At 49.4% G+C, this 23,372-nt stretch overlaps 1 protein-coding gene across 5 annotated transcripts in view; it reads left to right on the top strand.

Moving 5' to 3' along the window:
- Positions 1 to 13,898, top strand: part of ADNP2 (ADNP homeobox 2) — a 25,199-nt gene extending 11,301 nt beyond the window's left edge. Inside the window, exons 2-5 of one of the 5 annotated variants that reach the window (XM_027767214.1) lie at positions 2,617 to 2,706; positions 3,497 to 3,606; positions 4,925 to 5,029; positions 10,454 to 13,898. In XM_027767214.1, coding sequence (XP_027623015.1) covers positions 5,000 to 5,029; positions 10,454 to 13,636 — 3,213 coding nt within the window. In that variant the 5' untranslated portion in view covers positions 2,617 to 2,706; positions 3,497 to 3,606; positions 4,925 to 4,999 and the 3' untranslated portion in view covers positions 13,637 to 13,898. Of the gene's footprint in view, positions 1 to 2,616; positions 2,707 to 3,496; positions 3,645 to 4,475; positions 5,030 to 10,453 lie in introns of those variants that run through there. The other 4 variants (XM_027767217.1, XM_014583079.2, XM_006165765.3 and 1 more) reach the window with 4 other exon arrangements.
- Positions 13,899 to 23,372: the final 9,474 nt, after the last annotated feature.

The raw sequence follows: 23,372 nt of genomic DNA, 5'->3' as shown, positions 1-23,372 counted from the left end.
CACTGGGGATCTTGTGTCCCAACGCACACGTGCCTGGCGTGAGTTTAAGCCATTGGGTCCAGGACTCGACCCATGGTCAACTACATGGGAGTCCAGCAACATAGCCATTACACTAACTGCTGGTCCCAGTGCCCAAAATTCTGAAAGGACAGTGTAGGAGAAGGGATTTCAGTGTAGCTAGCCCCCAGGGGGATTTCTTGCTTTCTGTCTCTATGTCTCTCTCTTCTCTGTCTCTCTGGCAAGTGCACATACCCTGTAGCAAAAATCTCTCTGAAAAAGTAAATGATAATTAATTAAATAAAGAAAATGAAGGTAATTGTTTCTTTAGAAATAGAAGTTTGAAATGCCACATTTCTACTATTCATAGGTAGATGACCACGCCGCAATTCCTTTTCCTCCATTCTCCTCTTGGGATTTTGGGCATGGACGCACACGCGCCCAGCGTGAGTTTAAGCCACTGGGTCCAGGACTCAAACTACATGGGAGTCCAGTGACATAGCCATTCCGCCAACTGCCGGTCCCCCCCAAAATATTCTTTACACCTGGCTGGTAGAAGCCATGTTTCTGTCTGGGCCCCTTGCATCCCATGGCTGGGCTCACGAGTGCCTTTCTCTGACTCTTGTCGCTGGGCTGACTAGCCTCAGGTCTGCAGAGGTAGGTGCTCCTCTTTGGTGCCCCCTTAGAGTGGTGGTAACTCGTTCCCTGTCCCCTGACCTTCTTTTAAATGGGAAGTTCTGCTAAAAGGCACAGGTGGTTAGGTTACGCACTCTGTGGTACGCACTCTCTACTTCTCGTGCCCCGTTGGGGAGTCCCCCACAGCCCTGCCCCCGGCGTACAGCTGCGCTCTGAGCTCTGACTGTCGACCAGAACGTAACGTGCTTTGTACCAGTCTATAGCCCTTGTCTAAGCTGATCGTTTTAAAGGACAATTAGTGCTTCCTGGTGATAAGTGCTGGAACCTTCCCACTTTATAGCACTTATCACCAGTGGGCCGTAGTATTTGCTTGTGAATTATTTTTCCTTAACTGAAACTATGAGGTCTGGATTGCACATGTCTTGCTCACAGTCGGGCTCTGCATCCAGCAGTAAGTGTTTGAAGACTGAATTGTGTTAATTGCGAGAAAGTGAGGCAGGTGCTATGGTCAGTGGTCTTCTGACTGCCTCCACCCCAAGCCGGTCACCTCGTCTTAGGGTGTTCTTACCTGAGGCTGAGGCCCCGCAGCCCACCCTTTCCACTGGGAGCTGGCAGGTGGAGTTGGCTGTCTCAGCCTCTCTCTTCGGCAGTCCTGCCTCCTCTCTCCTATCTTTTACCTTCCCACCACTTGGAGCCGCCCCGCATGCTGTGAGACTCCGTGGCTGCCTCTGAGCTTGTTCTCACTTATTTGTGAGGCTGCCCTCACCCTTTTCCAACTCTCTGCATAGATTTTGCATATCGTTTTTACCATAGCTAATGTGAGAAATGGCTTTCTGTCTGAGAAAAATCTATCTTCCTACTCTAGGTTGTTTAAATATCTGCCCTGAAAGATGCTTGAAGAGTAAGATAATAACTCACCCTAAGGGGACCAGCAGATGTCATAATGGTTACATCACTGGACTCTCATGCAGTCAACCATGGTTCAAGTCCAAGACCTGGCGGCTTGAAACTCATACCAAGCATGTGTGCATATGTGCCCAAAATCCCTTGGAGGAGAAGGGATTGCGGCGTGGCCATCCCCCCCAGGGGGTGGTTTCTTGCTTTCTGTGTCTGTCTCTCTGGTGAGCACACGCCCTATAGCAAACATTTCTCAGAACAACAAAAAACTCGCCCCAGACAAATGCACTGAGCAGTAGTAGCAGGTGTCATTGAAAGAGTTGTTCAGGTCCAGCTACCAGGCACACAGGTAGTACCTCTGTCGCAATTTTATTTATTTAAAATATATGTGTGTGTGTGTGTGTGTGTGTGTAGATCTTTTTGTTTTGAAGTACTCTTTGTTTCTTTACATATAACTTAAGCTACGTGGATTTCAGAACCCTTAGTTGACATTTAGACTTTACTCACATAGACACTGAACAGACAGTTACTTGTGGAGAGTTGATCTGGTTTTGCTTTGTTTTTCATTGCAAGAGGGCACGTCTGCTTGCCAGAGAAAGGGTGAGGGGCAGAGCACCTCATCGGGCATAGTAGCCTCTCCGCCCCTTCTCTTCCGTTTCTCTCTCCTGTCTCGGTTTTGGACATGCGTGCACATGTGCCCCGCGTGTTTTCCAAGCTGCTGGGGCTGGGGTGCAAACCTTTCTTGACCATGACCCAGTTTCCTTAAGCACCAGGTTATGGGGTTGACCCTCATCTTCTTATTTATTATAAAACTATTGGGGCATCTGAAAAATCATGATGCATTTTTGCACAGAAAAATATGTCATGACTTTCTGACGACTCAATACAGTTTTAACCTGGGTTATTTCAGTTTTTCCTTAGTTTTCGTACTTAATGATACTTTTATAAAAATTTGCTGATGGCTCTGCTTTCCGTTCTCTTTTCCCATGTGGATTTAAGTGCCAGGTAATCGCATCAGTTCTAATTAAATGTTGCTTTTATCTTAATTTGCATAATGAGCTTTTCTTTTCCCCTCTCTTTTTAAAGGACCTTAAAGGCTTTGATCCAGGAGAAAAGTACTTTTATAACACTTCATGGGGAGATATTTCTCTCTGGGAACCTGCTGGAAAGAAAGGGGTATGTATCTCTGTGCTTGGTCTTTGTGTGCAGAAGTCAAGAGTAAGTGTAAGTGTAATCTGAGGGACACGGGCTAGGGTTGCTGGTGAATGGAGGAGGTGAGGCTATCATGTGACATTCAAGGGCCTGGTGATGCAGGGGTGTTTGACCTGAGCATTTTCTGCACACTGAGGCGACTCAGAGTTGTGCTGAGACCCTGGTTTGTCCTTCCTTGTGAGATGCACTACTGTGGAGGGTCTGGCGTGGAGCTGTCCCAAGTCAGACCAGCACTCCATGTTGCTGTGCACGTGAGTGTGCACATCGGTTTCCCAGATAACATGGGAGGGAGACCTCTGAGTCAGAAACCTCAAGCTTAAGCACATTCAAGGTAAAGCGTGGTCTACAGCCACGTGCCACATAACGGGATTCCGGTCAACATCAGGCTGAGTGTGCGCCGGTGGCCCTGCAGGTCACGGTGGAGCTGAGCCCTGTCCCCTGGTGACACGCTGTCGGAGCATCGTTATTGCAGCACACAACCTGTGGACCTGGGGAAGCCCGTGTGTGTAGCCTCACTGCGCTGTCAGCTATGGCAGAGTGCAGCCGCTCCTCCCCAGCTACTCCCTGTTTACCATGCTCAGACTCATGACTTCTCCAGTGTGAGGAAGTCCCCTTCTCACCTGTGAGTCCTGGGAATCCCCTCTCAGTCTCTCTGTTGTTCCTGCTGTCGGTCAAGTATCCGCTCTATGGTGTTTGCAGCCACACAAGACTATGTATTCCATTTGTAAATCTGTGCTTTACTGTGCACCCGTAGTACAAGATGATGGTAAAAGGAGAACGTGACTTCACCTGGAGGGAGTGCTGCGATCTGAAGGAAGCTTTATCTTGAGAAGAAAATGAAGATCATAAACAAATACAAAGCTGGTAAAAGAGTTAGAGCTATAGCACGTTATTTGGAGCTGGTATGTTCAAATGTTTCGATGACTCTGGAAGGCAGAGGTAGAGTTATCGGGGAATGAGAGCGTTGGTAGGCTCTAAAGCCATAGTAACTAGGTGGCAAAGCACCTTCTATGAAGGTGAAGAATTGCTGGCAGTCTGACAGCCAGATACCAAAAGGATGCTGATGCTCCTTTTAATAACTCAGGCCGGGGCACAGTGTCTTCAAAGCCCTGAAGGTGCTGAAGGGGAGAATCAACAGAAACACTACAGCAAGCCATGGGTGGTTTCAGTGGTTTGGCGCAAGATTCAGCCCGCATAATCAGAATATATCTGCAGTAAGGCGGCAGGCATGGGTGTGAGTGCCAGAAAAATGTGTTGATCAATCAGTAAAATTACTGAAGAAGGCAACTGACACCTGGAAAGGTCCTCAGTGTGGATGAAACCAGGTCCTTTTTTGGGAAAAAAATGCCTGGAAGGTGCTACATATATAAAGAAGCTAAAACAAGGTCCCAGTCTGAAGGCTTTTAAGGACAGGGTCACATTGTTGGGAGGAAGTTGAGGAAGAGCTCACTGACGGAGATGTACTGGAGCCGGAAGGGCAGCAGCACTCAGGAAGAGGAAGGAGTGGAGACGTGCAGAAGAAATTCACTGCAGAAGGGTTAGCTGGCGAGGGCAGCAGATGGTGTAATGGTTACATCGCTGGACTCCCACGTAGTCAGCTGTGGTTCAAGTCACAGACCCGGCTTAATACTCAGGCGGGTTGCATGTGCGTGCATAACCAAAATCCCGAGGGGAGAATAGAGGAGAAGGATTGCAGCATGGCATCCCTCTTGGGAGGTGATTTCTCACTTTCTCTGTTTCTCCAGTGAGCACATGCACCCTATAGCAAAAATCTCTCTTTAAAAAAAAAAAAAAGGCTTAGCTGGCATGTTCTCAAAGGTTAGTATAGCTCTGTTAGAACTAGAGGGCATGCGTCCGAGTGGGACACTTCATGGAAGTGGAATAGCACATGGAATTTATCATGAAATTTATGAAGAACAAAAGAAACTTAGCAGACTACGAAAACAAGAATATTTTTCAAAAGCTACACCCAGGGGACTCCTACTCTCGAAAGTACTTTTATTTTGTCACCATCATTTCCCGGGCCTCCAACAACTCCTAATAAGCCCAGTGATGACCCTGATGACCTTGAACTACTACCACACTTTGAGGGGTTCAATGAGTGAGAAATTAATCCAAATGTCTTTATGAAGGAACTTTGTTTTATAACTTTTGCTGATTGTATTTTTGTGTTCTATAATAGGTAAGAGATGCAAATTGAGACAAAGTTATCAAGGAGGCATTTCCCTTAGGCCATCTCACTCTTAAGAATAAAAAAATGATTTTGCCAGATGTATACTGTGTTGTGGTATGTCCATCACTATCTGATGTATGCTTTTGGTACAGATAGAATTAGATTTTCTAGTGTGGTGTTGCATGCTATCTATTAAAAAAATACATACCCTATGGTACCAGGACACCCCGTGAGACATTAACCTTTAAGCTCTTTGCTTATCAGCCAGCCTGCCTAACACCCTAGCTGCAGGCTGAGACCTGCTTGGCAAGCACGGAGCACCTGTGTCGCGGGTGCAGTTATGTATACAGTACAAAATACTGGGCTGCCAGAAAAGTCACGGCACATTCTTGCATAGGGAAATACATCATGACTTTTCTGACAACCCAATACTTGATAATAAGTAATATGTTACTGGTTTATTTACTGTAGTTTTTTTTTTTTTTTTTGAAAGATTTTCACTGTAGGGCGCGTGCGCTCGCCAGACAGACAGACAGAGACATAGAGACAGAAAGCGAGAAATCACCCCCAAGGGGGGATGGTCACGCCGCAGTCCCTTCTCCTCCATTCTCCTCTCAGGATCTTGGGCACGCACGCACACGCGCCTGGCGTGAGTTTTAAGCCACCGGGTCCGGGACACGAACCGCGGTCGACTACGTGGGAGTCCAGCGACATAGCCATTACGCTAACTGCTGGTTCCCTTTACTGTAGTTTTCATCATTATTTTAGAATATATTCCTACTCTCAAAAAAAGGTTGCTTTAAGATAGGATTCTGGGGTCAGCCCGTGGTCTGGTGGCTAGGGCAGCTGATACCACATAGCCAACCATGTAGTTCCAGGTCTCGCACCTAGATACTTGAGAAACATGTCAGGTACATGTATGTGCATATCCTAAAACCCAAAAGGAAGGAGAAGGGATTATGGTGTGACCAGTCCCCATGGGGAGTGCTTTCTCACTTTCTCTCTGGCGAGTGCATGTGCCCTGTGGTGTAGTCTTTTTAAAAAAGGCTTTTGTGTTACACCAGCAGTAGCCGCCTATGTCTTATGTTTGCTCTGCTTCATGACGGCATCATTTTCTCTTGTGTGATTTACCCTCGTGCTGTGCTGATAGTCATTCCTCAAGCAGACAGGACCTGCTGCTCGTGCTGCCAGCAAGTGGCCAGGTGGAGCAATGGACCTGGACCTGGAGTGAGTGAGAGCTCTGGGAGTAGAGAGTCAGGGTGGCTGCTGCTTGCAGTTTAGGTGTGGTTTCACCACAGCTGTGGTCCTGAAGAACAGAGTTAGGTGACAGACACTGTTAAAGGGTCTGCTTTCTTGAAGACAGTGGGACTAGCCGAAATTTTAGAAGGGCCATGTCAGACATGGGAAAGCGACTAATGGCTTGAAGACCACACACAGAAGCATGTCCCTCAGCACCATGACTGTCATGCCCACTGCAATGAATGTGCTGCTGTGTTGAATGAAAATGTTGGACCTAACTACAGTGTCAAATTTACTACTAAATCTGGTGGGGTTTTTTTGTTTGTTTGTTTTTCTTTTTTTGGGGGGGAGGTTTTTGCCATAGGGCACGTGCGCTCACTGGAGACAGACAGAAAGTGAGAAAGCACCCCCCAGGTGGGATGGCCACATCACAACCCCTTCTCCTCCATTCTCCTCTTGGGATCTTGAGCACACATGAACGTCTGGCTGGCATGAGTTTAAGCCACCGGGTCTGGGACTCGAACCGTGGTTGACTATATGGGAGTCCAGCGACATAGCCATTACTCCAACTGCTGGTTCCAAGGGACAGGATGACATCTTACTTGGGGGTAGTGTTACAGGCTGTAAACTGAAACTCTTTGTGACCTGGCACAGGCATATCAGGAAGCAGATAGTGGCATTTTATCACAGGATTGATAAGACATCATGGGTGACCCAGCTCCTTTTTCGAAATGCCTTCTGGAATTGCTGTGCCAGCCAGATAGAGAAATACTGCTTGGAAAATAACCTATTGTTTGAAATCTTGCTCATTGTTGCTGACACTCTTGCATCCTTTTGCTGGTTGTATTTATCCCAAAATCCAAGTGCTATTTCTCTCTCCAAATGCTGTGTCTGACCAGCATCAAGGAGTTGCAGCAGCTGTTAAGGCCTATTACTGGGCGGGAGGGAACTTGCCCAGCTCAGCAAGAACCTGTGCGATTCTAGAAAGAGCACACATGATTCCATCAGCAACCTTGCTTGCTTGGGCTTGGGACAGTGTCACCAAGGAGTTGTATGAATGGTATGTAGAGGAAAATGGTCAGTTTGTCCATGACCTCAGAAGACTTGCCGAGTTCAAGAAAGTTGCAGAAATCAACAAGGCCATGTCGCGATAGCAGACTGTAAACCTGGATGGAGGTAACACTGAGCAGTTCCTGGAGGTGGCTCCTGAAGGGTCAACTAGTGAGGCTCTTGGACTGGAGCAGGAACACCTAGCTGAAAAGAGAAGAGAAAAGGAGATAGCAGGAGAAGAAAAAGAACCACTATGAGCATTCACAGCGAAAGTTCACAGAAGCTTTTGCAGACCTCAGCAAAGTCCTTTAAAAGTTTGAAAACATGGACCCCAAATGGCAGAGGGATTCCATGGGGGTGTATTGGCTCATAAGCAGATCTATGATGAGAGAGAAATTGCTCAGAAATCGCCGTGGGAATGTCTCTGAAAAGAGTGGCACCTCCTCAAGAAGAGCCTCGGCAAGTCCCTCAGGAGGTGCCAGAGCAGGCCCTGGGATCACAGTTGGTGACAGCTCCAGGCGTGCTATGGCCTTGGGGACCTTTGACTTTCCAGTGGGACAGGCCTGGCAGTGGACAGCTGTGGCATTAAGGTCCCGGTACCTTGTAGACTAAGGCTGATTGCGTGTCTTAGTATCTTAACACACTGTTCACCTTAGGCCATACTGGCCTTGGGACTTGGGGCTTTTAAAAAAGTTCCTGTAGGGGCCCATAGGTGACATGGTGGTTAAGGTGCTGGACTCTCATATGGCCAACTGCAGTTCAAGTCTCAGACATGGCAGCTTGAGAAATCACATCAGGCATGCTTGTGTGTACCCAAAACCCCAGGAGGAGAAGGGATTGTGGCATGGCTGTCTCCCTGGGGGGTGATTTCTTACTTTCTCTCTTAATGTATCTCTGGTGACTGTCTATGCCCTGGGGAAGAAACTTAAGAACAAAAATATCTTCCTTTAGATAGTTTTAGTGGTGAACCCTCTTCTAGTCCCATTTTCTAGTCCCTCTGCAACCTCATACTCCTTCCTACCGTTAGACACCAACTTCCTTGGGACTACTGAACACTCAGCTCATAACTGTTGGAGTATATCTCGCCTTTAAGATCGACGTCAGGGATCTTATGCCTAATTGATTTTTAAAAATCTCTCTTCTTAAAATAACCCTGTAATGTAACATGCAGTATTTGTAATTATGTACTTTTGTCATGGGTTGCCAATGGAAAGAGGTAAAGGTTAGGGTTTTTTTTTTTAATTTATTTTTAATTATTTTTTATTTTCGCTATAGGGCACTTTGCGTTTACCAGAGGACAGAGACAGAAAGGGAGAGATTACCCCCCAGTGGGCTTGGCCATGCAGCAGTCCCTTCTCCATTCTCGGGATTTGGGGCATGCACACACACACATGCCCGTGTGAGTTTAAAGCCCCTGGATCCACAGTGGACTAAGTGGGAGTCCAGCGATGGAACCATTACGCCATCTGCTGCTCCCCAAAGTTAGGATTCTTTCCCTCAATGAGTGTATGTTCTTGTAGGGATGAATGAGACCTAGGCATAGAACGTCAGAGAGCAGTTTGAAAATGAAGATTGAATGTGTCACAGATAACATAGTCAGAAAGGGGGTTCTGCTTGACGTGGAGAGACCTGCGTCTGCCAGTCTTCATACTTCTGTAGGCTCTGAGGTGCCATCCTGCAGGGCTCTGTCTCTGGGGAGAGGCGGAGACGAGGTGCACCTCACAGAGGTGCACCGTCATCCTGGCTATGGCTCACACAGTGAGGTCCTTGCGTGCTCGGAGACCAGCGAGACTGCCAGGTTGAGATGGTGCCACAGCCATCTCCGGCAACGGGGCTGTATCGGGAGACCTGAGGGACCAGCCTCTGGGTGTGCTGGAGCAAGGACAGTCTGGAAACAGCCCCAGTAGCAGCGTGCAGTACTGTGACTTGCCCCTCTGTTGCCAGTGAACTGGTGTCTCACGCTCAGGTTGATTATTTCTGGCTGGTCGCTGCGAATGTGTTTGGGTAATTTTTCTGGCCTATGACCCAGTAGGAAAACCGCATAAACAGGAGAGAGCTAAAGGCAAAACTGGTGGGATGTGTGTGGGGATGGTGCTGCCACAGTGCCACAGCTGCAGGGCAGGTGTACCAGGTCTCACAGGGCCGTGACCTAGGCAACACGAACCAGTGAGTTTTTAAATTTTTAAAATTTTTGCTTGCTATAGAGTACATGTGCTTGTGGAGAGAGAGAGGGGGTGGAATGAGAAATCACCCCCAGAGGGGATGGCTGTGCCACAATCCCTCCTACTCTATTCTTGCTTTGGGATTTGGGGCATGCACATGAGCCCAGGATGATTTTCAAGCCACTGGGTTCAGGTGAAACGCGGTCAATCGTGGAAATGCAGTGCCAGTGCCTTACCTACCACACCACCTGCCGGCCCCACAAACCAGCGAACTTTCTGGGCGTGAGGACAGACTGCTCCTCAGCTGGCCCCCGTCATGTAGATGTCTGTCTTTAGGCCCACGCAGGTGAATCCCACGTGTGTGTCAGTGCGGTGTTCTGCAGCCCGTACCACACCCAGGGTGGCTGGTCGGGTGTCAGCCTAGCCACTCCTCCAGCAGGGTGTGCCAGCTGGTGCTGAACACTGCCTTCTCGCCATGCGGGAGGCCAGGAGGTAGTGATGATATCCTTCACAGATGGATGCCCCGTGAGTTGTAGGTGAACCCAGAGGTTTTAGAATGTGGAGCACAGGCAACATTGGAGCCAGGACAAGTGGGAAAAGGGGAGAAGATAACTCCTCCAGGAAGGTAACTGGGTTTATTCCAATTGATGCTAGTTGATAGAACAGGACTGTAGTGAGATTTGTGGCTTTAGCAGACAAATTAGGACAGAGGTCAGCAAACCGAGTTGCAGGCCATGTCCTGTTGTACAGCTCAGAGACTAAGGGTAGTTGGGTTTAAATGTGAGAAAAAAGAAAATGTGGCATGTGGCAGTTACATGGAGTCAGGGTTACTGGAGCACACTGTGCTGGGGACTCCGCATCACCCACAGTACGTCCACACCGCAGTGGCAGTGCCGAGTAGCCACGTGGCCAGTCCGAGCTGTCCACTGGCCCCGTACAGAGCAGCATGCAGGCCGTCACGCAGAGCAGAGTTGTTCCTTGAGGGGCGGTGAGGGGAGAGGAAAGGAGCGGGTTGTTGGAGAAGTGTGAGGCGCAGGGTACGGTGGTTTTATTGAGCTGTGCCTAAGAGTGTCCTTTGCTCTCTCAGAGATACCGAACCAAGCCGTACTGCTGTGGCCTCTGTACATACTCTACCAAGGTGCTCACGTCGTTCAGAAATCACGTCCATCGCTGCCACGAAGATGAGCTTGACCAGGAGCTGGTGATCCCATGCCCGAACTGTGTGTTTGCGTCGCAGCCCAAAGTCGTAGGAAAGCACTTCAGGATGTTCCACGCGCCTGCTCGGAAGGTCCAGAACTACACGGTGAACATTTTAGGCGAAACTAAATCATCAAGAAGTGACGTGATAAGCTTCACTTGCCTGAAGTGCAGTTTCTCGAACACACTGTACTACAGCATGAAGAAGCACGTGCTGGTGGCCCACTTCCACCATGTAATCAGCTCCTACTTTGGCCTGAGAGCGGAGGGGTCCGGCGAGCCTCCTGACAGCAGTGGGGCAGCCTGTGTGGAGAAGGCCCCGCCCTCAGACAGGTACTTCTGTAAGAAGTGCAGTGCTGACGCCAGCAGCCAGGACGCACTCATGTACCACATCCTGACGTCGGACGCCCACAGGGACCTGGAGAACAAGCTCAGGTCTGTGATCTCGGAGCACATCAAGAGGACCGGACTCTTGAAGCCAACTCATATCGCCCCCAAACCGGGGGCGCGCGTGGCCATCCCGCGGAACGGTGGCATCCCAGGCATCCCAGCCCAGCCTTCTTGCTTCCATCTTGCCTTGCCGCAGAGCACTCAGAGCCCGGCCGCGGTGCAGCCAGTGTCATTGCCCGCAGGTACTTCTGGGAGCCTCACCCACTCTCCTCCCGCCATCGCCCCGTCTCACGTGACCCTTGTCTCCAGTTCTGTGCCAGTGGGCCAGAACAGCCTCGCTCTGCAGCCCTCGGCTTCTCAGCCTGTCTTCCTCTCTCACGGGGTCCCTCTCAGCCAGCCAGTGACACCTTCTGTGCTGCCCCTGAGCCAGCCAGTTGGGCCTGTAAATAAGTCCCTGGGAACGGGCATCCTCCCCCTGAGCCCGACTGTGCGCCCTGGGGTTTTACCGCTCGCTCAGCCTGTTGGGCCCCTAGCCAGACATGCTGGGCCTGGAGTCCTTCCTGTCAGCCCCTCTGTTGCTCCTGGGGTCCTGCAGGCGGTCTCCCCAGGAGTGATTTCTGTGAGTCGGGCAATGCCATCCGGGGTCCTTCCTACAGGGCAGGGGACCCCTGCTGGGGTTATCCCTGGGCAGACAGCCACTTCTGGGGTCCTTCCTACCGGCCAGATGGTTCAGTCGGGGGTCCTCCCTGTCGGCCAGACGGCCCCATCACAGGTTCTCCCTGCTGGCCAGACAGTCCCACTGAGAGTTCTCCCTGCAGGCCAGGTGGTCTCCTCTGGGCTGCTCTCTGCCAACCAGACCGTGTCCTCAGGTGTTGTTCCTGTGAGCCAGGGTGTGCGCCCAGGGGTTCTCCAGTTCAGCCAGCCTGTCATGTCTGGAGTCCTCCCTGTGGGCCCACCCGTGAGGCCTGGGGTCCTGCAGCTCAGCCAGTCTGTCAGCACCAACATTCTGCCTGTGACCCAACCCGTGAGGCCTGGCACCTCGCAGAGCGCCACTTTCCTCACCTCGGGCTCTATTCTCCGACAGCTCATCCCTACAGGGAAGCAGGTGAATGGGATCCCGACCTACACCCTGGCCCCGGTGTCTGTCACTCTGCCTGTGCCTCCCACAGGTGTCACAACTGCTGCCCCTCCGCAGGTGCCCATCCAGCTCCTGTCCCCGGGCACCCCCGCCCAGCTGGCTGGCTCCATGGCCGGCCTGCCTGCACCCCCAGTGCTGGTGGGGGCCGCACAGAGTGTGCTGACCCAGGCCCCCGTGGCGGTGGCGGACGCCCCGCAGGCACTCAGGCAGGCCAAGCAGTGGAAAACCTGCCCTGTGTGCAATGAGCTCTTCCCCTCCAACGTGTACCAGGTGCACATGGAGGTCGCTCACACACATGGTGAGGCCAGGCCCGGTGAGAAAGCAGAGCCTGAGAGACTGGCAGCCTGTGCGCCCTTCTTGAAGTGGGTTAGGGAGAAGACGGTGCGCTGCGTGTCCTGTCGGCGCCTGCTCTCCGAGGAGGAGCTCATCCGCCACCTACTGGTGCACGGTCTGGGGTGCCCGTCCTGCCCGCACACGTTCCACGACATCCAGGCACTCTCAGAGCACAGCAGGACCGTGCACCTGGGCCGGAGGGTGCCGCCTGCCGATGGCGGTCACAAGGGCTTCCGCCTGGACGTGGACGCCGACGGTACGTTGCTCTTCCCTCACCTCGATTTTGTCACTGTGCTGCCGCAGGAGGAGCTCGGGGAGCGGGAGGTCTACTTGGCAGTCCTTGCTGGGGTGCATGCCAAGTCACTGGTGCCCGTGTACGTGAAGGTGCGGCCTCAGGCCGGTGGTGCCCCAGCGAGCCCCAACAGATGCGTGCTGACCTGCCCTTTTTGCTTTGGCACCTATGCACGGACGGAAGCGTATGAGCTGCACCTGAAGGAGCGGCATCACATCATGCCGACGGTGCACACGGTCCTCAAGTCTCCAGCCTTCAAGTGCATCCACTGCTGCGGGGTCTACACGGGGAGCATGACCCTGGCAGCCATCGCCGTGCACCTACTGCGCTGCAGGAGTGCTCCCAAGGACAGCAGCTCCGACTTGCAGGCCCAGCCTGATTTTATTGAGAGCAGCGATTTGCTATTAGTCAACGGTGAAGTGATACATGATGCCAGCTCTTCCGTAAAGAGAAAGCTGCCCGACGGCCACTGTGGAGCAGAGGACCAGAGGGGCAGGGCAGAGCAGCCTCCCCTCCCTGGAGCCGATGCGTCCTTGGGTCTGGAGAACGCGACTGGTGGTGTGCCTTTTAAAAGACAACGGAGCGATGGCCGGACAGATGGGCCAGCTGCCGACAGTGCCCTCCAGGTCCTGGCACTGGATCCTAAGAAGTATGAAGGCCGTTCTTATGAAGAAAAAAAGCAGTTTCTTCGAGATTATTTCCATAAGAGACCGTATCCTAGTAAAAAGGAGCTAGAATTGTTGTCCTCCCTTTTATGGGTGTGGAAGATTGATGTGGCTTCATTTTTTGGGAAAAGGAGGTACATTTGCATGAAAGCAATAAAAAATCACAAACCCTCTGTTCTTCTAGGTTTCGATATGTCTGAGCTTAAGAATGTTAAGCACAGATTGAACTTTGAGTACGAGCCACAGAACTTGTAAAACTAGTAAATATTGAGTGCTAGGTAATAGATTTTCAGATTTAGTATGAGGTTTTTTAAATGTTCCCTTCACTGTGTTGAATTGATCAATTTCAGTGGTCTTTATGCTGCTCTTTAGTTTTTTTTTCAGGTGCTCAGAAAGATCCCTGTATAGGGAAGTGAATAGTTCTTTCAGATATATTGTTTCAGTTTGGTTTGTAACAATTATTTTCAGTTTTTTTGTGTCATATAAATTAAATCTTTGGATCTTCATGCACGCCTTATTTCCCTGGTAGTTCAGTATTGTATGATGAATTGAAATCTACAAACACTTGCCTTTTCATTTAAGGAAATTTCATCCTGTTTCAGAATACTCACTGAACTGCAGCTCAAAGCATGCTCTCCTTGACTTTCCCTGCGCAGCAGAGACGCGGTTTGTGCTCAGGTGGCTGGCTATCCAGGTCCCTGTGCTACAGGTGGTTCCTAAGATGCCCGCGACAACTCACAGTGGTTTCTCCTCTGAAGGCTTTGTGCCTAGCAGATCATAATTTTTACTATATGTATTTTTGTCCCAGCAGCTCTTTTTTTGTCGTAACTCACAGGAAATCAGTTCATTGGTTAAAAATACACTGAATCAAGTCTTCAGTGTAGCTCATAAACTGAGTTATTTTACAACACAGTAATTCTGTAGGTGCAGAAATACTGTCTACTGTAGACTTTTCCCCTCTTCTGTCACTTCTCCATTCAAAGGTAAGATACGAATCTTCAGTGCCTTTAGAATAAACATTGACAGAACTCACAGGGAAACTCTTCTCCTGCCTAATTGCTCATGACCCAGTGAAGGAGAGGGCCGTGGACTCAGGACAAGCTGCCCGCACATGGGCACTGGCTGGAATTCAGGCCTTGGCTTTCAGGGGCACAAGGAGAGATGAGTAGAGTAAGTCCGGAATGTTTCCTGGAGGTCTGTGCCAGTCCTTCGTGTTGGGAAATGGCTTTTCCCAGCCCAGTTGTGCAGGTGAAGGCGACGGTGCTGCTGGAGATCTCCTTCCTGTGCCACTGTCCTCGGATGGTAAGCCTCGTGTTTCCCCAGTCAGTATAGAGTAACACGCCAGCAGGGGAGAACAGCCCGCAGAGACTGTAACATACCTGGGGATGCACAGCAGAGGAGCTGGTCCAGCGTCTGTAGGCAGAAACGCTCGGAGGTGTGAAGCCTCCGGGAACTAACGCAGCGCTACTCTGTGGACCTAGAAACCCAACTCTTGCATGTAGTCGCTGTGATGTGCATTTTGAGGCGATTGTGAAACTGGTCTGTGATTGTTGGTGTTCTCTTGTAAATTCAAAAAGAGAACTTGTTGAACTTTATCATTTTTTTTTACCTATTGTTTTCAGAGTGTCTATTTTGAATTAAAATTTGTTACACCACTGCAACTGGAACTGTTGGACTCTTTGAGCAGTTGAACCCTACGTGACGCGGTAATGCCCAGGCATGGGAGTCAAGACCGTGCTTACTTTCTGAAGAGAGTTGTTATCGTGTGAAAATAAGTCTGCATAGCCCGTGGGGCAGGTTATTGTACCAGGGCCACCAAGTAGATGTGGCTAGAGGTTCCTGATGTCCCACGATGGCAGCCAGAGTGTCAAGGGAGACACCAGTGACACAAAGCTGGCCTTCTGTGGCTGTGCCAGGTCAGCTTTGGCAGAGGAGACGGGGCACCATGGCAGGGCAGCTGCTGCCTGGCAGGGGTCAGGCTCCTTGGCATTACCTCTTGTTCTGTAGGCGACTGCCATGTGCCTGTTGAAGGCTGTGCAGTGCTCAGCCCGCACCCACTGTGCCAGCATCACGCCGCGCACGGCCCAGAAGTGGCTGTGGGGGGGCAGGTGTGCTGAGTGATGCAAGGGCTTTGGTTCCGGACTGTGCCTTGGCCACCAGCTGTCTTCACACTGGGTCGAAGGGTATGCCGGTGCTGGCCACAGGCAGCTTTTTCAGGCACAGAGATCAACGTTTTATAGAAGGCGAACTTCAGAACACCGAGTTCTCACAAGTATAAAGTGGAAGTGAGTTTATTGTTTAAAATGAAATGAGTTACAGATTTGTTCGATGGCGAAGTTCTGTTTCCTTCATAAGAGCGGTGCCCTTGATGAGTGTCACTGATTCTCCCAGCCAGGACTGCAGGTGCTCATGGCTCGTCCAGAGTTGTCACGGCCCAGGGTCTGTACCCAGCCCCCCATGGTCGAAGTTCCTGACCGCGGTGTCTGTCCCTCACCCCACAGCTGGACCAAGTGGGGAAAATGTTTAAACTGCCATTAAAGGAAAGAAGTTCTTTTTGTATATGATGGTTGCAGAAAGCAACCATCCATGTATTAAAAATGTATTTAATCTGCCTATATAGCAGCTACTTAAAAAACACTACATAGTTGAAGTCTGTTAAAAGATGTAGCATCCTGGGACCAGCAGTTAGCGTAATGGCTATGTCACTGGATTCCCACGAAGTTGACCGTGGTTTGCGTCCTGGACCCAGTGGCTTAAAACTCACGTCGGGCGCGTGTGTGTGCATGCCCAAGATCCCGAGAGGAGAATGGAGGAGAAGGGACTGCAGCGTGGCCATTCCCCCTGGGTGGTGATTTCTTGCTTTCTGTCTGTCTGTCTGGTGAGCGCATGCGCCCTATAGCAAAAACCTCTTAAAAAAGAGGCAGCATCTCTGAACCCCGTTACCCTCCGGATCCATTTCAGTCATGATTGTTGAGTAGTTCTGCGCTTGGCGTTCACTAAACAAAGCAGCATGTGGCCTCACATTGAGAGGGAGAGAAGAATTTGGCCTCAGAGTGCTAGCCTAGGTTTACATTAGCTCTAGGGCCTTCCTAAAGTGAGGGCAAGAGCTGGCCGCTGGACCTGGCCAACATGCCGGCATGGGAGTGGCCATCCGTGGAGCGTGTGGTCCTCTGCACTGCCACTAGCATTCTTGTGCACTGGGACATTTCGTCCTGCAAAGTGGCGGCCTCCTGTCTTACGTGAGGAAGTTGGGGCAGAGAGGGGAAATCACTTGCCTGAAGGAGGGTGTTTGTGAGGGACAAAGGGGGAACCACTGGTGGCCTGGCCTTGTGTTCTTAGTGATAGGGTACGTTACTGTACACAGGTGTTAGCCCCTCTGAACCTCAATCTTAGGGTGTGGGTGCTACTAGGTTACCTGCATTTGTGGATGGAGAAACAGGCTCACAGGTAGGTTGACCAGCTGTTAGTGAGCTCGGCACCCAAGGGGTTCTCTGGACTTTAGGCTAGAATTGGAAGCTTCCAGGCAAATGGGCAAGTCTGTTAGCACACTCAAATTTCAGTCTGCTTGCCTCATGTCACAGCGATGTCATGGTACTTCAGATGTGTACATAGTTCTTCAGGTATTTCGAGATTCAGGGCATTCCTAGTATCTTCCTGGCAGTGACATGAAGGTAGCCACCAGACCCGCAGTACCAGGCACCATCCCCACGGCATTGTGCAGGGTCGTAGTCCGTTACTGCATTGCCAACGGGGATGCCCAAACGGGGCCTACGGGAACAGAAGCTCCTGACTCATTCTGGTGGCTGGAAGGTCCAGAGGTGTGAGGCTGATCACAGCACGGCAGAGGACAGTCTTGAGCAGGACAGCTGTCCATCGGTTTCTGTCTCACTCTCTGCTTATAAACCCAGCAGAACTCAGTGGGCCCTGCCCAGATGACATTTTTAGTGTGAAGGGATTACATTTTCACTTAATGCTTACATGCAGTCAAGTCCCAACCACTAATTTCTGGGGGAGCTGTCCAAATTCAAAAGGAGGAATGATCCAAACCATAACCTGGTAATGACATAAACTTGAAAATGACCTAGTGGTAACCGAGACTGAAAGGGAAGTCCTGGTGGACACAGCAGGGACGGTCGCAGCTCTGCTGCTCTGTGGTGGCCTCCCATGTCACTTGGAAGCCTGGCAGAGCTTCACTGAGGAGTGAACACCCATCCAATGACCCCTGGAAATGTTTCAGCTTTCAAAATGTAACCCTTTGTTGTTTATGCTTTGAATATTCTCAAGTGAGTCCCATCTCACCAGCAGTGGGGATGTCTTCAGTGCTGTGTCCCTAATTGTAGGAGTGCATCTGCTAATTCAGGCTTCTGCATTTCAGCTTTTTTTCTCTGTAGAAATGAAGTCACCGTTCCAGAACTAACCCGCTGTAATTATTAGTCTTTAATATCAACAAATTTGATACTGCAGAGCAGTGATCAACCTCTGGCACCAGTGGCCTGTGTCGTGGAAGACGGTTTCCTGTGGGTGGGGCCTGGGGGACGGCTCAGCACACTACATTTACTGGGCACTTTGTTACTGGCCCGTCGTGGTATATAATGACACATCTACACAGTTCACCACCACGCAGGGTCAGTGGGAACCCTGGGATGTTTCTCTGCAATGGAGATGCTCCCACCTGGAGGCTCTGCTGAGTCTAAGCAGCCAACACAGGAGGCGGAGCTCTGGTGATGCGAGCTACCAGGCTCTGTGCGTAGATGGAGCTCTGCTCGTTCCCACACTCCTCCCTGTCCAGGCCATGGACCGAAGCCAGCCATTGGCCTGGGGCCTGGGAGCCCTGTCAGAGGGAAGCTGCTTCCCTAGTCAACGGGGGTGCCTGGATATGCTTCATACTTGAATACACAGCAGTGTCTACACTGGGCAGCAGTTTGTGGACCCACCAACCACCGAGTAAGAAATGTGACTGCGTTTCTTCAAACTTAGAAAGTTGAAAACGTCAAACCTCAGGACATGAGATTTTAGTCACACTCCGTCAAAAGGGTGTGCATTTACTGTTAAGCTGAAGGCACCTGAGGGTGACCTAGACTGGACTGCCCTCCGGGGGTGCGCCTTGCAGCAAATGTCATGCCTACTTCACGGGGGCTTTGCGTACAGTTCTTGGAAAAGGGACTTAAGTGTATGTTTCGATGCAAAAATTTTTGAAATCTAGTTTTCCAGACATTTTGAAGATCTCATATCTGAAAGGGGTCTTTATGCCCCTCACAGGTTGAAACAAATATTGAATCTTTGAGAAAGTCATGATGCGTTTTTGGATAGAAAAACAAAAAAAAACACATGCTGACTTCCTGATGCCGAATAGTAACAGCGGCTGCGCACACCATGATGTAGCTGTGTGTTTTGAAATCATGCTCCTATCTAGTGGCCACTGCTGGTTTTCTAAGACTTCTTTCTTTTTCTTTTTCTTTTTCTTTTTCTATTTCTTTTTTTCCTTTTTGCCATAGGGTGTGGGATACAATTACAGCGATACAATTACACGATGCCAAAGGCCACAATTGGTTCCCTTCAAAAAACCTGACCTTTGCAACCAGATTCTGATTGGCCACTTCCCATAGCAAACCGGCGGTATTCGCTGGTGCGCAGCCTCCCACAATAGGGCACTTCCTGGAGAAAGAGACAAGATGAGTGAGAAAGCACCCCCTAGGGGATGGCCACACTACAACCCCTTCTCTGTTCTTGGGATTTGGGCATGCACTCACAAGCCTAGAGTGATTTTCAAGCCGCTGGGTTTGGAACTCGACCATGTGGGAGTCTAGTGCCATAACCACCGTGTCCCATGATTAATTTATTACTGTTACTGTTATTATTTAGGTTTCTGCCATAAGGTGTGTGCACTTGTTAGAGACTGAGAGAGGGAAAGTGAAAATCACTCCCTAGGGCAGATGGCTACACCACTATCCCTTCTCCATTTTCCTCTTGGGATTTTGCGCATGCATGCACACATGTCTGGCATGATTTTCAAGCCACCGGATACAGGACTCACCAACCACCTGCTGGCCCTATGTTTTGTTGTTGTTGTTGTTAGGTTTTGCCATAGAGTATGTGTGTTTGCTAGAGAGAGACAGTGAGAGGGAAAGTGAGAAATCCCCCCCCCCCCAGGGGGGATGGCCATGCCACAGTTCTTTCAGGACCTCGGGGACACACACTCACATGTAGCCGGCATAAATTTTAAGCTGCCATGTCCAGTCTCAAACTGCAGTCAGCTACGGGAAAGTCTAGTGACATAACCATTATGCCATCTAGTCCCTCAAATTTTTTCCCCTGAATATTTGGTTTTATTTTTCTTTTTAAAAAAATTTTTTTTTTTCATTTCATTTTCTTCCATACATTCAATCACATTATTTATCCTACAAAATGGATATTTCTCATGGGACCAATAGATGGTGTAATAGTTACGTCACTGGACTCCCATGTAGTCGACCACAGTTTGAGTCCAGTACCTGGTGACTTAAAACTCACGCTGGGTGCATGTGCGTGTGTGCCCAAGATCCCAAGAAGAAAATGGAGGAGAAAGGATTGTGGTGTGGCCATCCCCCTGGGGGGTAATTTCTCACTTTCTGTCTCTGTCTCTTTTTGGTGAGCACACATGCCCTATAGCAAAAATGTCTTCTAAAAATAATAATTCATAAAGTCCATTTCAGAAGGGAAATTTACAGTAAGAATGTAAAATCTTGTTAATGCTCAAATTATAAACCAAATTTCAGCACCATGTAGGCAGGTTTGCAATGTATGACCAAGAATCAGACACTGCTTCCACATGCGAGTTCAGAGTCAGATCAGCAGGTCAAAATACTTTTCAGAAACTGTGAAGTTCCCTATAGTTTACAGCCCAGAGATGGGCATTTATTATGATGTGAATAATTGATTGGCCTGTAAGCAAGCTAGGAAAAGCTGAGTGACGGTCAGCAGTCACCATGATTTAATGGTTCAGTAGTTTTCTTAAGACAACTTTGGTGTGTGCATATATTGAAGGGCAGAGCTGTGGAGTCCACAGGAGCAGCAGTCCTGGGTGAGGCCTCAGATAACTTGGCTCATTCGACCTCCTCAGCCTCCTGCTAGGCAGCTGGTTCGGAACTGGAAGACTGAAGGCCCAGGACGTTGTCATCTGAAATAAGGGCGGGCTGGAGGAAGATGGTTTCCATCTCATCACATACAGGAGGGGACTCCATAAAGTTTGTAGAAAATGGAATTAACTGGTTTATTTTGTTGTAAACATTTTTGAAGCCCACAGTTTTTTTCCTAATAGGTATTTTTCATAAGCTATTCCAAGACCCCTATAGATTCACAAGCTACAATGCTTGAGCAAGTTGCCACACAGAGGTCTCCCAAAGGGTCTTTGGTCCTGAAAAGGACTGAGGGCAGGTTCATCACTGTGCTGTCTTACGCAAGATGACTTCTGAAAACAAGGGATGTTCAATTGTTTTAAAGAAATTAGTCTGTAACCATTGTAATTATTATTAGTTTTTTTAGAAAGTAAGCTTTATTTTTATTTTGAGAAATTTTTGCTATAGGGCACGCGTGCACTCAACTGGAGAGACAGAAAATGAGAGGCCACACCCCCCCAGGGGGTATGACCATGCTACAATCCCTTCTCCATTCTCCTCTCGAGATTTTGGGTACGCACACGTGCCTGGTGTGCGTTTTAATCTTCTGGGTCCAGGACTTGAACTGTGGTTGACTACGTGGGAGTCCAGAGAGGTAATAATTATTGCCATCTGCTGGTCCCACCATTGTAATTATTAATTAGTATTGACAACTAGTTTTGCCCAGACATCATGTGTGCTTTCAAATGCCTGGAGTGGGCATGTTCAGTACGTGCCACATGGAGAGGGCACCCGACACAGTGTGACAGTTCTCCAGCCGCTCTGGAGCCCTGCCCATCGCGAGGCCCACGGTGGCCGGCAGAGCCAAGTTCTTGGCTGAGTCAGCTCCGGAGGGCGGTCCTCTGGTTGTGTGTGATTTATGTGTTGATAGAAGCTGGAAAACCCCATACTGGAACTCCACGTGGGATGAAGTGGTTTTCTGCCTGCTCCTGGTCATGATGCTTTTGCTACTGACTTTCGTATTCACAGGTGGGTATGGTGACCATGGCTCCCTGACCCACCGTTCAGAGCTAAGCACAGCATGCGCATGTCAGCCACATTCTAGCTACTTACATCATTAGTTTTTTGGCTTGTTCATAATATCCCATGTTTTAACTGGCTTATGACTAAAGGTAAAATATACTAAATTAGATGTATTGATCTGAAATATTAGATAAACATCGTATCAATTCCATATATATTTCTCAAGGTTTTTGCCATAGGGTACATGTGCTTGCCAAAGAGAGACAATGAGAGGGAAAGTGAGAAATCACATCCCTGGGGTGATGGCCATGCTGCCATCTCTTCTCCATTCTCAAGATTTGAGCATGCACGCACACTTTCCTGGTGTGAATTTGAACTGCCGGAACCGCAGTCGACTACGTGGGAGTCCAGAAGCTACAATGCTTGAGCAAGTTGCCACACAGAGGTCTCCCAAAGGGTCTTTGGTCCTGAAAAGGACTGAGGGCAGGTTCATCACTGTGCTGTCTTACGCAAGATGACTTCTGAAAACAAGGGATGTTCAATTGTTTTAAAGAAATTAGTCTGTAACCATTGTAATTATTATTAGTTTTTTTAGAAAGTAAGCTTTATTTTTATTTTGAGAAATTTTTGCTATAGGGCACGCGTGCACTCAACTGGAGAGACAGAAAATGAGAGGCCACACCCCCCCAGGGGGTATGACCATGCCACAATCCCTTCTCCATTCTCCTCTCGAGATTTTGGGTACGCACACGTGCCTGGTGTGCGTTTTAATCTTCTGGGTCCAGGACTTGAACTGTGGTTGACTACGTGGGAGTCCAGAGAGGTAATAATTATTGCCATCTGCTGGTCCCACCATTGTAATTATTAATTAGTATTGACAACTAGTTTTGCCCAGACATCATGTGTGCTTTCAAATGCCTGGAGTGGGCATGTTCAGTACGTGCCACATGGAGAGGGCACCCGACACAGTGTGACAGTTCTCCAGCCGCTCTGGAGCCCTGCCCATCGCGAGGCCCACGGTGGCCGGCAGAGCCAAGTTCTTGGCTGAGTCAGCTCCGGAGGGCGGTCCTCTGGTTGTGTGTGATTTATGTGTTGATAGAAGCTGGAAAACCCCATACTGGAACTCCACGTGGGATGAAGTGGTTTTCTGCCTGCTCCTGGTCATGATGCTTTTGCTACTGACTTTCGTATTCACAGGTGGGTATGGTGACCATGGCTCCCTGACCCACCGTTCAGAGCTAAGCACAGCATGCGCATGTCAGCCACATTCTAGCTACTTACATCATTAGTTTTTTGGCTTGTTCATAATATCCCATGTTTTAACTGGCTTATGACTAAAGGTAAAATATACTAAATTAGATGTATTGATCTGAAATATTAGATAAACATCGTATCAATTCCATATATATTTCTCAAGGTTTTTGCCATAGGGTACATGTGCTTGCCAAAGAGAGACAATGAGAGGGAAAGTGAGAAATCACATCCCTGGGGTGATGGCCATGCTGCCATCTCTTCTCCATTCTCAAGATTTGAGCATGCACGCACACTTTCCTGGTGTGAATTTGAACTGCCGGAACCGCAGTCGACTACGTGGGAGTCCAGCAATATAACCATTATGCCATCTGATGGTCTCTCACCCAGACCTTTAGAACTGATATGGCACTAATGACACATCTTGTTTCTAGAGTCCAAACGCCCATGAGATTGGAGGGACATACCCTTAGATGGTGTCCCCGATCTCATTTCTCAACGCTGGGTCTGAGCGTGAACCACGCCGCTGTATTCTGCGTCTGGGAACTGATGCCTGTATCTGCCCTGTGCCTGTTTCCATTTATAAAATGGCGGCGAGGGTGTGTGTGTGGGGTGTGGCTCGT

This window comes from Tupaia chinensis, unplaced genomic scaffold, assembly GCF_000334495.1.
Source record: "Tupaia chinensis unplaced genomic scaffold, TupChi_1.0 Scaffold144022_1, whole genome shotgun sequence".
In the NCBI taxonomy this organism is placed as follows: domain Eukaryota; kingdom Metazoa; phylum Chordata; class Mammalia; order Scandentia; family Tupaiidae; genus Tupaia; species Tupaia belangeri.
Note: the sequence above shows the minus strand (reverse complement) of the source record. Positions and strands in the feature narration are given on the sequence as shown.